Source organism: Gymnoscopelus microlampas (assembly GCF_963454915.1).
Source record: "Gymnoscopelus microlampas genome assembly, chromosome: 18".
Lineage (NCBI taxonomy): Eukaryota > Metazoa > Chordata > Actinopteri > Myctophiformes > Myctophidae > Gymnoscopelus > Gymnoscopelus microlampas.
Window position 1 is genome coordinate 39,162,819 of NC_139955.1, and position 15,186 is coordinate 39,178,004.

At 43.6% G+C, this 15,186-nt stretch overlaps 1 protein-coding gene across 1 annotated transcript in view; it reads right to left on the reverse strand.

Annotated features, from left to right (window-relative positions):
• Positions 1–15,186, reverse strand: part of LOC311034045 (uncharacterized protein) — a gene marked incomplete at its 3' end in the record, with an annotated part of 195,799 nt that overhangs the window by 22,053 nt on the left and 158,560 nt on the right. Inside the window, exons 2-4 of the mRNA XM_084041785.1 lie at positions 14,761–14,892; positions 6,854–7,009; positions 1,170–1,376 (exon numbers count right to left, since the gene is read on the reverse strand). Coding sequence (XP_083897911.1) covers positions 1,170–1,376; positions 6,854–7,009; positions 14,761–14,872 — 475 coding nt within the window. The 5' untranslated portion in view covers positions 14,873–14,892. The remainder of the gene's footprint in view (positions 1–1,169; positions 1,377–6,853; positions 7,010–14,760; positions 14,893–15,186) is intronic.

The following is a 15,186-nucleotide window of genomic DNA, read 5'->3' on the forward strand; positions in this document are numbered from 1 at the left end:
ACACCCCCACACACGTACACACGCACACACACACACACACACACACACACACACACACACACACACACACACACACACACACACACACACACACACACACACACACACACACACACACACACACACAAGAAGAGCAGGAGTATAGAATAGCAGTGTTGATTTCAGTGCTGCCCAGAGTTGCTGCTGCTTCAATATTTCAAATAAACGATAAACGCCAGTGTGTTCTGCTGCTGTGTGTGTGTGTGTGTGTGTGTGTGTGCATGTGTGCATGTGTGTGTGTGTGCGCGTGTGTGTGTGTGTGTGTGTGTGTGTGTGTGTGTGTGTGTGTGTGTGTGTGTGTGTGTGTGTGTGTGTGTGTGTGTGTGTGTGTGTGTGTGTGTGTGTGTGTGTGTGTGTGTGTGTGTGTGTGTTTCTATGGGGTTGGTTGGGGGTGTGCAGAGTCAGTATTGTTAATGGAGAAAGCTACATAACTCTGACATGTGGGCCAATACTTTGCATAGAGGAGATTTAACGTGTGGGATTCTGGAGGCTGCTGGGAAATGGAGATAAGATAAGAAACCATCAGCTGGTGTCAAATGATCGCCTTCTCTCCACTTCCAGGTTGATTTGTTGTCTGGGTCTCTGACTGGGAGTTGTGGGAGCCACAATGAACTAAAACATCATTAGTGGCCTAATGGACCTGAGTAACAGCTGAAGCAATCTGCTCCTCTTTGAGATTTAGATCTGCATCAAATCCCAGAGGAACAATGACATCCACACGGTCAAGACCTGTGGAATGACATCTTATCCCTTTGAGTGTACAAAATGTTTACTATATAGCCCTACAATGAGGCAGTGGTGGACAAAATACTCACTTCTTTTACTTTTACAAAGTAAAAGTATCAATACTGCAATAAAAAAAGTAAAAGTCAGGAATTCACAATTTACTTGAGTAAAAGTACAAAAGTATTGACATCAAAATGTACTTAAAGTACCAAAGGTTTAAAGTAGTCATTATGCAGACATGTCCCATGTCAAGTTTTCAAATGCATTTTGAAAATAGCATCTACAAGCTCACAATGAGTCGCATCGCGCCACATTGTGAGCTTGTAGATCTGCTATTTCTAAATGGCCGAAATGTATTTGGTGCTGACGTGGTTAATGTATGTTTTGTAATAATAATGTCTCACCGGACAGGAAGAGAGCCTTGTCCACGGTGAACTCCTCAGCGAAGCGGATGTGACAGAAGTTCTTCTTGCTCTTGCGGATGGCGATGATTTCTCCACACTGTCCAAACACCTCCACGATCAGCTGTTCTGTGGCGTTCTCCGGCAGGACGCCCACGAACACCGTCTTACAGCCTGGTGGGCGCTCTCTGAAACCCGGAGGTGGAAGGTCTGTCAAACATGGAGAGACAGGAGAGAGTGTTTGACCTCACAAGTAGGATGGAATACTATACTATGGCTGGGCAGGTGGCATTGTAGACTACAGTACGTGAGAGAGATACACTGGGGGGAGGGGGGGGAGGGGGGGGGGGGGGGGGGGGGGGAATATGCCTTTGTGTGTGTTTGTGTGGAGGGGGGGGGCAAAAAGCAATGGAATCTCTCTCTATCACATTATTTTCTTTAAATGCAGAATCTTCACAATGATCTAACAAGGATAATATCAACTTGGAGGAAAAAAAGCTCTGATCATATTTTATGTTGATGCTAATCTGGTGTAAGCGTGAAAATTGTCCCTCAAAGTTGTTGGGAGATCCTTTCATGTAGAGGCAACAGCGCCATCCCCCCTTTGCATAGCATGCAGACATGATTAATTCTGCATAGATAAGTGCTGAACGGAGTTAATCTGTAATAGATCAGGCCTCTCCTCTCATGTGTACATGGAGTGAACCAGCTAATCATTGTAACACTCAGGGATGCTGATTGTGGCCAGCATTCCCATGTGGTAGCGGGTTATGGGGTTCCTGGCTGGGAGCCAGTCTGCAGAAATAGATGTGTCCCTGAGGCAGGCTGGTCGCCAGAGAAAACGTTCTCTGACACGCACTCACGTGCGCGCACGCGCGCGCGCACACACACACACACACACACACACACACACACACACACACACACACACACACACACACACACACACACACACACACACACACACACACACACACACACACACACACACACACACACACACACACACACACACACACACAATGCCAAATGCTGGACAGACCATACTTTACACTATGCATAGATTTCTCACTTCAATTTGCATCTGTATGATTGTGAATCTGGGACTGAATGCAACTAACTGTGCATATCTTTACAAGTTACATATTGCACCTATGCTATCATACAGTATAACCTGCCGGTATAGTTTTCAGTGTATAGTATCTGGCATTCTTGTACAGTACATGCAATCAATTCCGCATGAGGCCACTACAATCAAACTGTAACTACAGTTTTGATTGCAGCGCAATCAAACTGTAGCTGCTGTGGAGGAGAACTGCACTGTGAAAATATATGTATGTCCTTCCCATACATACATAATAGCTCTTCACAACACTCATGAATGTCAATTACAGCACGCAAGTGTGTGTGCGCGTGCATGTACCCACACGCGCACGCAGAAGTGTGTGTGTGTGTGTGTGTGTGTGTGTGCGTGTGTGTGTTTCGTGTGTGAGTGAGTGAAAGAGAAGAGAAGTGAAAGAAGCAGCATTCTAAATAATGACAGATTATTTCTCTCTCTGTGTGTGTGCACGCACGCACGCACGCACGCACACACGCACGCACGCAATAATAATCTGTCGTTATTTAGAATGCTGCTTCTTTCACTTCTCTCCACTCTTGTCACACCATGTTATTTGTGAGGTGTCAGCTGAGATGTGGTCATATGAGCTTGATTGACACTGAGCTTAAGATCAGGTAGGGTGCTTCTTGAGGACACACTACATAGTGACTGTAACTGTTTCATGTAACACTGTTTATTTGCATCTGATTTTTAAATCTCTGTGTTGTTATCCATGTCCTCACTGTATTGTCTGATTCACCGCCTTTTGCGATTATTGTCTCCGCCAGGCCGATAGGCATGGCGAGAGAGTATGTTTTACCCTCCGTTCGTCCGTCCGTGTGTCCGTCCGTCCTTCTGTCTGCGACCAGCTAATCTCCGCCACCGTTGGGCCAATCGCTGTGAAACTGCACACACACACACTCCCTGGATGCCACTGCAGAACCTCTGCCCCACATTTTTCAGATCAGCCTGTCATAGCGCCACCATGAGGCCGACTTTTGCAAAACACATTTTTTTATGTTACTCCTACAGATTTTCTCCAAATAACACACAAATCGGTACACAGTATCTCTATAGCCATGTGATCAACACGGATCTGTCCGATTTTCCATATTCCATCCTGATTGGCTAAGATTGGCTTCCAAAGTTAGCAGGATTGGTTCATTTTTAACAAAATGCCTCAAATCATGAACGCAGCATGCACTTTCCGTGCAATTTTCCACGTACATTCCCACTTGGCCCAGGAAGAATTGTCACTTGAAAACTTTCAAATCAGCCTCATGGTGGCGCTATAACAGGCCGATTCACGTTTTTAGCTATAACTGCACCGATCTGTGTGCAACTTTGCATGCACACTCCTTAGAGGCCAAGGAAAAACCTTTGCCATGCATTTTTCACATACTGTATGCCTTTTAGAGCGCCACCAGGAGGCTGAGTTTTGAAAAACACATTTTTTTGCTCTTACTCCTTCAGATTCTGTTCAAAAATCACACAAATCGGTACACAGTCTCTCTATAGTCATGTGATCAAGATGGACGTGTCCGGTATTTCATATTCTATCCTACTTGGCTAACATTGGCTTCTAAAGTTTGCAGGATAGGTCCGTTTTGAACAAAATTCCTCAAATCATGAACGCAGTGTGCGATTTCTGTGAAATTTTGCACACACATTCCCACTAGGCCGAGGAAGAAATGCCACCCTTTTCACATTGGCCTGTTATAGCGCCACCAGCTGGTCTAATTTAGCAAACCACAATTTTGGAACAAAATGCCTCAACTCATGAATGCAGTGTCCGATTGCCGTGGAAGGCCTATGAAGAAATGGCACCCTTTTCACATTGGCCTATTATAGCGCCACCAGGAGGCCAGAATAACCTAGCTGACCTGGCGGAGACTTGTGCTCCGAGGAGCACTTTTTCTAGTTTTAATGTTGTTTTATGCTTCTGCTTTTCTTTTTTGCTTTATTGTTAAAGTTGTGACATTGTAATGTGATTCAAATGTTTGTTATCAGGGCGTCCTTGAAAAAGAGAGCTTGCTCTCAATGGAATGAATAAATAAAGGAAAAAGAAAGAAAGAAAGGTAAGCTTCAATATTTCAAATCCTTTAGTACAGAAAGAGTTCCATGGTGCTGTGAAAATCATCCTGGAAACTACAATAATCTTCCTTGTGACTTTTTCCTGTATTTAGTTTAGTTTGACCTTGACGGACGGACATGGTGGTTAAGAACCTTGAAAGCCTATCTATGCAAAATAAATAAATAAAAAGTCTTCCAAGGTTACCATCAGTTATAATTCAGTGCCAAAGTATATTTATGCACCAGCTTTCCAAAGCATGAATTAATCAAGTCCTTTCGTGATAAATGCAACAGCATTAACCAAGATATGTGTAGAGGGTTGTGAGTTCAAATCCCACTGAGGGAACATGTTTTGAAAAAATAAAATAAAAAGAAGAAATAGAACTCAGTTAAAAATAAATAAATAAAACAAATTCCCTTTAACAGGCACTTATTAGTTTACCAACCACACCATTTGTAGAACAGAAAAGAGACTGTAGCTGCTGAGTTAAAATAAATTAAACACAATTTCCGACCCATTATGCTGAGCGCATTTAAAAGGGCTTGAAGCCTTCCAAGCCCCCCCCCACCATTCCTTTTGGCTTGCTCTATTTCTTAATAAAAAGGTTTGAAGTGTGTGTGGGGGGGGGGGGGGGGGGGGGGGGCAAAAGGCACTGGCAGACAGCTTCACAAAGACCTTCTTAACATTCTTGAGGAGAAATGCATCTGAATCTACCTTTACATGGTGCTCACTTCTGAGATGTCTTTCATGACACATACACTGGGGACAGATGAAGAAGATCATAAGATCGACAAAGTGAGTGAACACAGCAGGCAGAGAGAGCGGGCACCCAAAGGGTGGATGAGGTTTGAAAAGCAAGAAAGGCTCCTCAAGTCAAACACCAAATACCTTGATAGAAGCTTTCTCCACTCTGCTATAACAACATGGAACAGCCTTCCCTCTGCGGTTGTTGGAGACATTACATCAACTGGCGTTCATGCCTTTAAGAGGCTGAACAAACACCTCCACAGTACAGTATGTGACCGTAATCCCATGAAGCTCAAGGACATTTAATCATCAAACATTCAGTTTATATATACAGTACCCCTGACTGAGTAGCTGCAGATCAGTGATAGGTTCTAGCTTTGAATGTTTTTCATAAAGCCTGTATCTGCAAAAGCTTAATAAAAAAAAGAAGAAAAGAAAAGAAAGGTGTGGTGTGCAGGAGCATGAAAGAGCTATTAAGACGCAAAATAGTCTTTCCTTGGAGGTTTGTGGGAATTGGGCACATTTTAAATTCATGGAGGGAGACATAGGAGCATAGTGGGGGACTTGGGGGGAGGAGGGGTGGTTTATACAGTAGGTCGACTCCCCACGCTGCCTTGTGGTATAAATGTCATTTCTACAAAGTATTCTCATACCATCGCTTTCCCTAAAGCCCTGCTACAATGCTGCAAGGAAGGTTCTTAGGTGAAGGAAAACATGTGACGTGTGTGTCATTCTTTTTGTGTCTTTGTGTGATTTGAAGCATGTATTCTGTTCACACCATGAGTAGACAGACAGACAGACACATCCAACATCAAAACAAAAGGAGCTTAGGTATTTCCTTTGTTGTTGTAGTTGAAGGATTGTGAAGTCCCCAATGTCTTCTGTGCTGAGGAGGTCTTGTTTAAGCTTACCTTGAGGCTGACACACCTGAGATGACTTTGAAAGAAAAGTAAAGTCCCTAGACAGAAACACTGCATGCACTATGTAACTTTCCTCTTCTACCCCGGATTTGAACCATGATTCCTGCGCAAGTGCTGATTTGTCTTTTACCATAGAGCAGAGGTCTTCAACAGGGGGGACCCCTAGGGGCCCCTCAGAGCTACAATAGGGGGTCCGCCAAATCTTTGTGTGATAGGATTTCGTTTTTTACATTAACCACTTGAACCCTACAATTCCTTTTCTGAGGGAAACATTAGCTGAAAATAGCAGATCTACAAGCTCTCAACGCCTTGCACTGCGAGGCGTTGAGAGCTTGTAGATCGTAGACTAAGTAAAAAAAAAAAATCTCTCTCAACTAGGGGGTCCTTGGCCTGAAAACGTTGAAGTCCCCTGCCATAGAGCCTGCCAGTTTGCTCAGGAGATAAATTGAATCTTGGCCATCAGGTAGAAATTCATGTCAGATCCTGTGTCTAGGTGCGACATGACCTTTGACATGATCTAAATGTCTCAATAGAAGAGCAGGTAACATGCTCTACCCTACAGATTGGACAAAATTTAAATTTAAAAATAAAATGTAACTTAAAGCATAGGGAGGGTTGGTTCAACCCCCGGGGCCCTCCACTTAATGTCTATTCAAACTTTGACTCCCTTTTTTTTTTTTACCGAATGGGTTCTCAGATTGAGTTTATAGTTACATACAACTGTTCTCTTCCTCTCTACCCCTATCTCCCCCTCTCTCCCTCTCTCTCTTTCATCAAGTAAAATGGTGTAAGGTCAGAGAATAATTAGTATTTTCAGAGAAACAGCCTTATAATCATGCAGACTTACTGGGGTTCGATGGGAAGAGGGTGCAGCTCTTGCAGTGGATGATCTCCTTGATGATTGGCACATCCTGGGAGAGGGGCGGGGCCATCATGCCCAGGCCGGGCATCATGGGGTTCATGGGGAGGATGCCAGTCATCATGCCGAGGTTGGGGTCAAAATCTGGAAGAAGAAAAACAAATCTTGAGAATACACATTAGTAGCTGACTGCTGGGAAAGCAGCACAACTTGCAGATAACAAATACTGTCGAGTTGTTTCTTCTACCAGTTTAACCCAAAGCTCATGTTCTATTTTACATAGTGTTTTATTCCCTGGTTGATTCTTCTGTCAACACCAGTGACACACAACAAGCAACCTAGAAACAAACAGAATACCACAGCTTCTCATGAATAAATCATCTGACAAACACCATGCATATTTAACAAAGTTTATCTGACTGACTCTTATTTACTCCTGCTGGTAGAAACATGATCTATGACATTACATATGCTGTGGAAGAAATAAAAAGGAAAAACCTATACATGCCAAAGGTATAATGTTGACAAACACCGATTTAGACAGCAGCTGTACATCAATGGGCATGCGCGGCGCGCGCACACACACACACACACACACACACACACACACACACACACACACACACACACACACACACACACACACACACACACACACACACACACACACACACACACACACACACACACACACGAGAGAGAGAGAGAGAGAGAGAGAGAGAGAGAGAGAGAGAGAGAGAGAGAGAGAGACACACGAGAGAAAGAGAGAGAGAGAGAGAGAGAGAGAGAGAGAGAGAGAGAGAGAGAGAGAGAGAGAGAGAGAGAGAGAGATTTCAGTACCACGGACAGAGTCACAGCTAATGTCAGTACCACAACTTTAATTCAGCACCATGGACAGAGTCGCTTTTTAAAAAAATCATGTTTTCTGGTGTGTGTGTGTGTGTGTGTGTGTGTGTGTGTGTGTGTGTGTGTGTGTGTGTGTGTGTGTCCAGACTATATGGCTGAATATGGCGAAATGTATGACATATTGTATTCTTGAAAATCATATTCCACCTGAAGGCAGCAGGCTGTGCTTTATTGGACCAGGGATATAACATCTAAGAAATGTTTATTTCATGAGGTCACGTGTTATATATTGACGAAGCGCAAACTCAGTTTTGGCGCGCCGATAAAAATATCTTCTAATGTCAGGGTTGGTTCAATTTAACCGCGGCAGTGCAGCGCGCGCGCGCGCGCGTGCGTGTGTGTGTGTGTGTGTGTGTGTGTGTGTGTGTGTGTGTGTGTGTGTGTGTGTGTGTGTGCGCAAAAAGTACACGTTTACACACCGATTAATATACACCAAGATTATTAGGAACCAGTATATGATGAGTGGAATATTAGCAGACATTGGCCAGGATGCTTATAGACATAAGAAAGATTGACTCACATAAGAAAGATTGATCCCGCAAGGGAACGTTTAATAAACGTTCATTGTGAAAATAACCTTAATTGGACCCGGGATGGAGGAGCCGTGAGGCACTGTGTGAATAAACAACAATCAGTGATGAGAGAGATATACTTTAAAGAGATCTGTTTTTCAGTCGGAGGTGAGAATCTCCAGAGATAGAGATCACAAAGGATTCGCTTCAGGAAAACACATCAAAAGTGAAGCCTCTAGGTCTTGGTCCACCCACACAAGACAATGCAACACAACCCTGACCTGTCACCTTTACTGTCTATGAGACTTCATCTCTCCTCCTCCTACAGGGGGGGGAAGAACAATAGATTGCATTCTGTCTCTCTCCTCTCCGGTTGCTTTGCTTTTCTGTCCTCGTTGGATGTCAAACAATCCTGGAGGTTTCCTGGAGGTTGGTTCAAGCTGCCCATCAGTCAGAGGTGCAGGGAGGAATAAAAATGTAATTATAAAAACTTGACAAGTTTCACATTTTGGGTGAAAGCTCCTGGCTGTTGCTGTCACACTACTCATCATTTCTCCCCTCCCTCTCCCTCTCTAGATTTCCAAGATCTCTTTTTTTTTTTTTTTTACTTCAGACTGTGAGTCTGTCTGTCTGACTGTGACCGGCTAATCTTACGCACCACTGGAGCGATCGCTGTGAAACTTTGCACGCACACTCCCCCCCGTAGGCCAAGGAAGAACCTCCACCACACATTTTTCAAATCGGCCTCATGGTGGCCTTAACAGGTCGCTTAATATTTTTGCACTATAACTCTTGAATTGTCAATTAAAACAAAGATTCAGGTGACCCCCTGTCGCCGATCAGTCATGCAGTCAAGGAGGAGAGTTGTCTAGTGTGAACTTTAAGTGATCTTTTGACTTTGAAAGTCATGCAGTGTGTAGGGGCCATTAATATTATTTTAACCTAAAAGATTTTCCAAAATGTTCCGTATTAAATTCCTTAGAAGTCTTCATGGATGTAAACTGCAACTGGTTGGCAGAGGGATACAACCATGATGTGGTATTTCTAGCTCATTTATTTTTAATTTAGAGTAGCCAATTATTCCCGTTCTCCCAAATTTGTTTAACATTTTAATAAACAGCGACAAATATCGCATCTCGTCGGCACACATGGTCACATCGTGACGCTTGTAGATCGGCCATTTAAGCTACTTTTGATACAATAATGTATAGGTTCAGTAAGGTTTCTGCCAGACAGCGATGATAATGCGCTTCGGCACAAAGCCAGTTGTTCAGCATTATCCCTTCTGTTCTGACTTCCAAAGTTACAACGAGCTCCCCAACCCGGCCAAAAGGAGCCATAATCTTACTCTTAATCATCCTCTGAAAACCCCAGTGTCTCAGAGGAGAGAACCTCATATACTTTCCCTCTCCTACCTTCATGTACAGCACTTGCACCTGATCTTGCAGAAAGAACAAAAAGAACAGACAAATAAGTTTTCCTGCTTAGCTAGGCACTTCTGTTTTTAAGTTAACACATGGAAATACCCAAGGAGCACGGGGACATTTCTTCTTCTTCTATAGTTCGTCCGGACGCCATTACTCACACTTTTTTTAGCGTCCCACTTTTAATATTGCTGATAAAGGAATTTAAAGCAAACTGCTGCACCACTCTAAATGTGCTCTGGATGAGGGGAGTCCGCTAAATGCCCCCAAAAATGTAAATGTTTTTGGCTTCATTATTAAAGCAGAAATGAGCGAATACACTATAGGTGCTATTAGCGGCTCTGCTCTCTGTTCCACTGGAATACAGATGAGGAGCTTCGGTGACTGAGTGCAGATGAACAGTGTGTGTTCTAATGAAGCTGTCTGGAAATTACAGTTGCTGACTCAGACATAATGAAACCTTAATGAAGATGTTGGCTAATTTAGACTGACGAGGAAAGGGGGGCAGAGAGAGGAAGGATGGAGGGATAAGAGACAGAGGGAGGAAGGATGGAGGGATAAGAGACAGAGGGAGGAAGGATGGAGGGATAAGAGACAGAGGGAGGAAGGATGGAGGGATAAGAGACAGAGGGTGGAAGGATGGAGGGATAAGAGACAGAGGGAGGAAGGATGGAGGGATAAGAGACAGAGGGTGGAAGGATGGAGGGATAAGAGACAGAGGGTGGAAGGATGGAGGGATAGAGACAGAGGGAGGAAGGATGGAGGGATAAGAGACAGAGGGAGGAAGGATGGAGGGATAGAGACAGATGGAGGAAGGATGGAGGGATAGAGACAGAGGGAGGAAGGTGTGGAGACACCAGCTGTTTTTTAGGGTGATGGATGCACTCTCTCTCCACCTCCCCTTTTCTACCTCCACCCCTCCTCTCTACTCCCTCCTGCGACCGCTGCCTCCTCCTATGCATTACCCCGAATGGCACTTCAACTGTTCTTTGGCATTACGAGCCTCCTTTTCTGACTGATACACTTCAACCTAACCACTGTAGATGTTAGAGAGTTCCCCCAGTACTTTTCCAGTACTCAGCTGTATCAGAAGTTTCACAACTTTTAGACTGTCCTATAGCGGTCCAGGCGCATAGCACATAGTATAGGGTTCCAATCCCGATCCTGACGATCTTTGCCGCATGCCACTCTCCCTGTCTCCCTGTTTCCTGTCCATCTCCAATGTATACCATCAATAAAAGGCAAAACGGACAAAAAAATAAAATCTTAAAAATAAAATAAAACAAGAGGTGAAAGCATCGTCTTTGTTCCATGCGTTTATTTAATCAAATAACTAGTCGGACACCTTTAGTTTTTTATTTAACCCATTCAAACCGGGAACGCATCTCTGTCATTTTTAGATTTATTTGGGCTAGCAGATCTACAAGCTCATAGTAGCATAATAAAATGAGCTTGTAGATCTGCTATTTTTGAAAAAATACGTTTTGAAAATGTACACATTTTAACTGAAATCTTTGCTTCTGGGGGTCCCTGGAACAAAAAATGTTCAGATGGGGGTCCGCAGCCAAATACATATAATTTTGGGGGTCCTTGACATGAAGAATGTTGAGAACCACTGATATATATACCAACATACGTTTAAAAAAAAAAAAACCTGTTAGGATTTAGAAGACATTTGTAGAATCCCCCGGAAGCAAATATTTGAGTTACAAATGTTCGCTTTAAAAAAAGATATATATATATATATATTCACACGTTTTCATGATTTTTCAAAAATAGCAGATCTACAAGCTCATAGCGCGGCACTCGGTGCCCCGCTATGAGCTTGTACATCTGTTATTTTTTCAATAGCCCAAAGAAAATGTTCCCGGTCTTAATGGGTTAACCAACCAACAGCTTACAGACTAAGTCGAATCAGTTCACGTTGAATTGTTTTAGGATTTTCAAACATGAGATAAGAGGAAAAAAAGAGGGTCTGTGTGCTCGGAAGTTCAAAAAAGTGTAGCGAAGGTGCTCTTTGGTAGGGGACTGAAAACGTGAAAAAAACCAAGGCAATCCTCTGATGAAAAAAAATAAAAAGCCTTTACTGATGTGGCTAGTTCATAATAGAACGTGTTAAAAACGGGGATAACTCACGCGTAGCGGCCAGGAAGGCCTTCTTCGGGGTATGAGATAAGAGGATTGCGGGAAATAGGTGACAAAACGGATTGCAAAAATCTATAATGTATTATGTTATACTGAGCCGGTGTCCATCTATTATAGAAATCTCTGGCATATCTGTGTGTGTGCGTGGGCACATACAGATGTGTTTTCTCAAGAAATGTGTTAAACTGCAATTGAACTAAGATTTGTAAGAGCAAACTATTCGTACAGAGAGAGTAAAAGCATCATGTCAGAATGCATAGATGGAGAGTATGCAGCATTAAGTGATGCAGCATTAAACATTAAAGATGGAGACATACATTGACAGGGTTTAACTTAATGTTATTACTGCAGAGTGGAATGGTGAGTTGTGAACCTCACGCTTCATGGTAAATGCTTCCTGAGCTTGTAATGAGCTTGGATAAATAATAAACCTGAACAACAAAGCCTCAGCGTTTTTCAATAATCTCCCTTCTTGGTTCAAATCCATTACACCAATGTCATTAAACCAACGTCAGTGGAATGACATCGGTCTGGATGGAGTGGTGCTCAGTTTTCACTCACGTATGCAGAATGCCACATGTATATTAATTCATCTGCGTTATATTGGCATTTAGCAGCCTATAGCTTTAATGTGGAGTCTGGTAGAGTTGTATGTTCATTGTGGCTGCTCCCACTGAGGTCTGAGGATGAGCTGATGGCTCCAAACATTACCAAGTAAAATATATATGCATATATGCGTATTTTTATTCTTGTATACCGTTTAGCTGTTTTGATCCAGCACCCAGCCTAGTAGCTTTGCAATGTGTGAGTCTTTTAGCCTTGGTGTAACTTACTTACTGCCCTTTATGCTGGCTGGCATGTAGGGCAGCATCAAAGGGTTTCCACTCCTATCTGTTCTGGGCCAGTGTCTTCATAGAACCCCAGGTGTAATGCTGGGTCTTCAGCTCTCTCTCCCTCCCCCCACTGTCCTACGCCAGGTGTTCTTGGGTCGGCCAGTGAAGGGCAGTTTGGGTGATGGGTGGGTGAGCTGCACTCCTAAATTGATTACAACCCCGTTTCACTATTTGGAAGTCGGGAGATCCTATAATGCCTAATCCGTCTTATCCAGTGGCAGCGACCCGCTAGCCGAGCGGTTAGGCCGCGTACCACATGGGCTCTAAAAGCCTGACAGCGACCATTTGCCGGGCGGACCATTTGCTTTGCATGTCACTCCCTACTCTCTCTCTCTCCATGTTTCCTGTCTCTGCCCTGTACCTTGTCAAATAAATGCTAAAAAAAAAGCCAAAAGTATGTTCCAGTGCCGTACAGAATAAGAGCTACTGTGGTTGTCATAGAGTGCTGGTGAGTGATGGGTTCACAGTTCAAGCCAGATGGAGGGTGAGAGCCGAACATGAAGTGCTGCCAAAGATCTGCCCCCTCTTGAGGCTGGGAGATCGACCCTGCATTTACAACCAGCCCACTCCGAAAAGAAGGAGAGAGCAGGGGGTGAGCTATTGAGTGAGTGACTGGATATAGAAGGGAGGTTATCATGCCTCATTGGAGACTTCTGCAGAGCAAGTTTCGATTTACTTTTTTCATTTTGAAGCTAGCGTAACCTTAAGGGATGATGAGACCACAGCCACTAGCTGCCATCTTGTCAGAAACCCAGACGAGTGTCAGTCTAATCAGCCTCTGTCTGCCAACTTATGGATGTGTGAGTGAGTGTGTGTGTGTGTCTGTGTGAGTGAGTGTGTGTGAGTGAGTGAGTGAGTGTGTGAATGAGAGTGGGTGTGATTCTCCAGTCCTCAGACTGATAATAGAGTCAGAACTCCATCTCGCTGACAGAGCTCAGCCTGTTCATTTCAATACAGTCACTACTAATGGCCGACGCAGCCAAACATGGGAATGTACAATATCACCCGGCTAGTACCCAGAAGCAGAGTTCTCTACAGAAAACACTGACAACCTGGCTGACAACGTACTATATGACCCTACCGCTTAGATATTCAAAACAACGCCCGAAACTAACAGTACAGTAACAGTACAGTAACAGTACATGCAGATCAAAACTGATCCTGCTGTTAATGGTAGAATATTAGACTTTGCTCACACTTGTCGCCTCTTCCGACACATACAATATGTGTTTTATAAGCCGCTTCTACGACTGGTTTTGTGTGTTTGTCTATCTGTAGTACGAACACCTGCTGATTAAATGAAGTTATTAACTGATGAAAACACAAGCAGGGCCGTAGCGTCACTTGAAAAGACACACACACAGGCACACACTGGCTGGTACCGCACATGTGCGTGTGTCTGTGCACACACACCCTTATAAACATGATCATTTATCAAAAATAGGCGAACATTCAGCGAAAATAGCAGATATACAAACTTGTTGCAACGCATGTTGAGCTTGTAGATGGGCTATTTCCAGCAAAGAGATTTGGTGTAGAGCCCAGGGGGACCTCCATCAACGAAATATGGGGTTTAAATGATAAGGAGCATTTTGTTTGACTATATAGTAACAACTGCCATGGGCAAACAGTACGAATGCATGTAAATGACCTTTTATAACTGGGCTTTTCTTCAGACTTCAGACTTCACTATATGCCCTATTGTTTGTTGGGCAGTATAGACCCCTTAACAGACGACGTCATACTGGCTGCGTGCAGCCAGTATGCGCGCAACGAAACCCATTATATCAGGTCTCGTTAGGACGCGTCTCACTAGCCAACACACACAAGAGGGGGTTGGGGTGTGCTGAAACCAGTGCACCCCGAAACAGGTTGGGAATTGATTGCGTGAAACAATCACCTGTGCGTCCAGGCTCAATGTTAGTAAACAAATAATTGGTCTATAGGGTTCATCCCACTATCTACGATCCTGCACTTTGTAAATTCTCTGGATTAAGAGTGTCAGCTATATGTACCTGGCCTGAGAGGCAGTCCATTCATATTCATGGGAGCCATGCCCAGGTTGTTCATGGCTGTAGCCCAGGCACCCGGGTCTGACATGGGCATCGTCATGGAGTTGGAGTCCATGGTTATGTTATGGATCCCTTCTGGAGAAAGAAAGAAGAGAGAAAGAGAGAGACAGAGACAGAGATTAGCTTAAGGTCTATAAACGTAGTTGTATGACAAATTGCTAAAATACTAAAAAGCCAATATATAAGCGTTGCGATAGCGTATCTATTTTTTCTTTATTCTGATGTTTCGCCTACATACAGGGGATGCCAGGTCTAAAGTGGTTCAAATATGATATTGAACCATTATCTAAACACAAATGGATGGATTCATTGAAATGCAAACAACATCTAAATCGCAAAAATGGAACTGCATCACTAAGGAGAGATAGA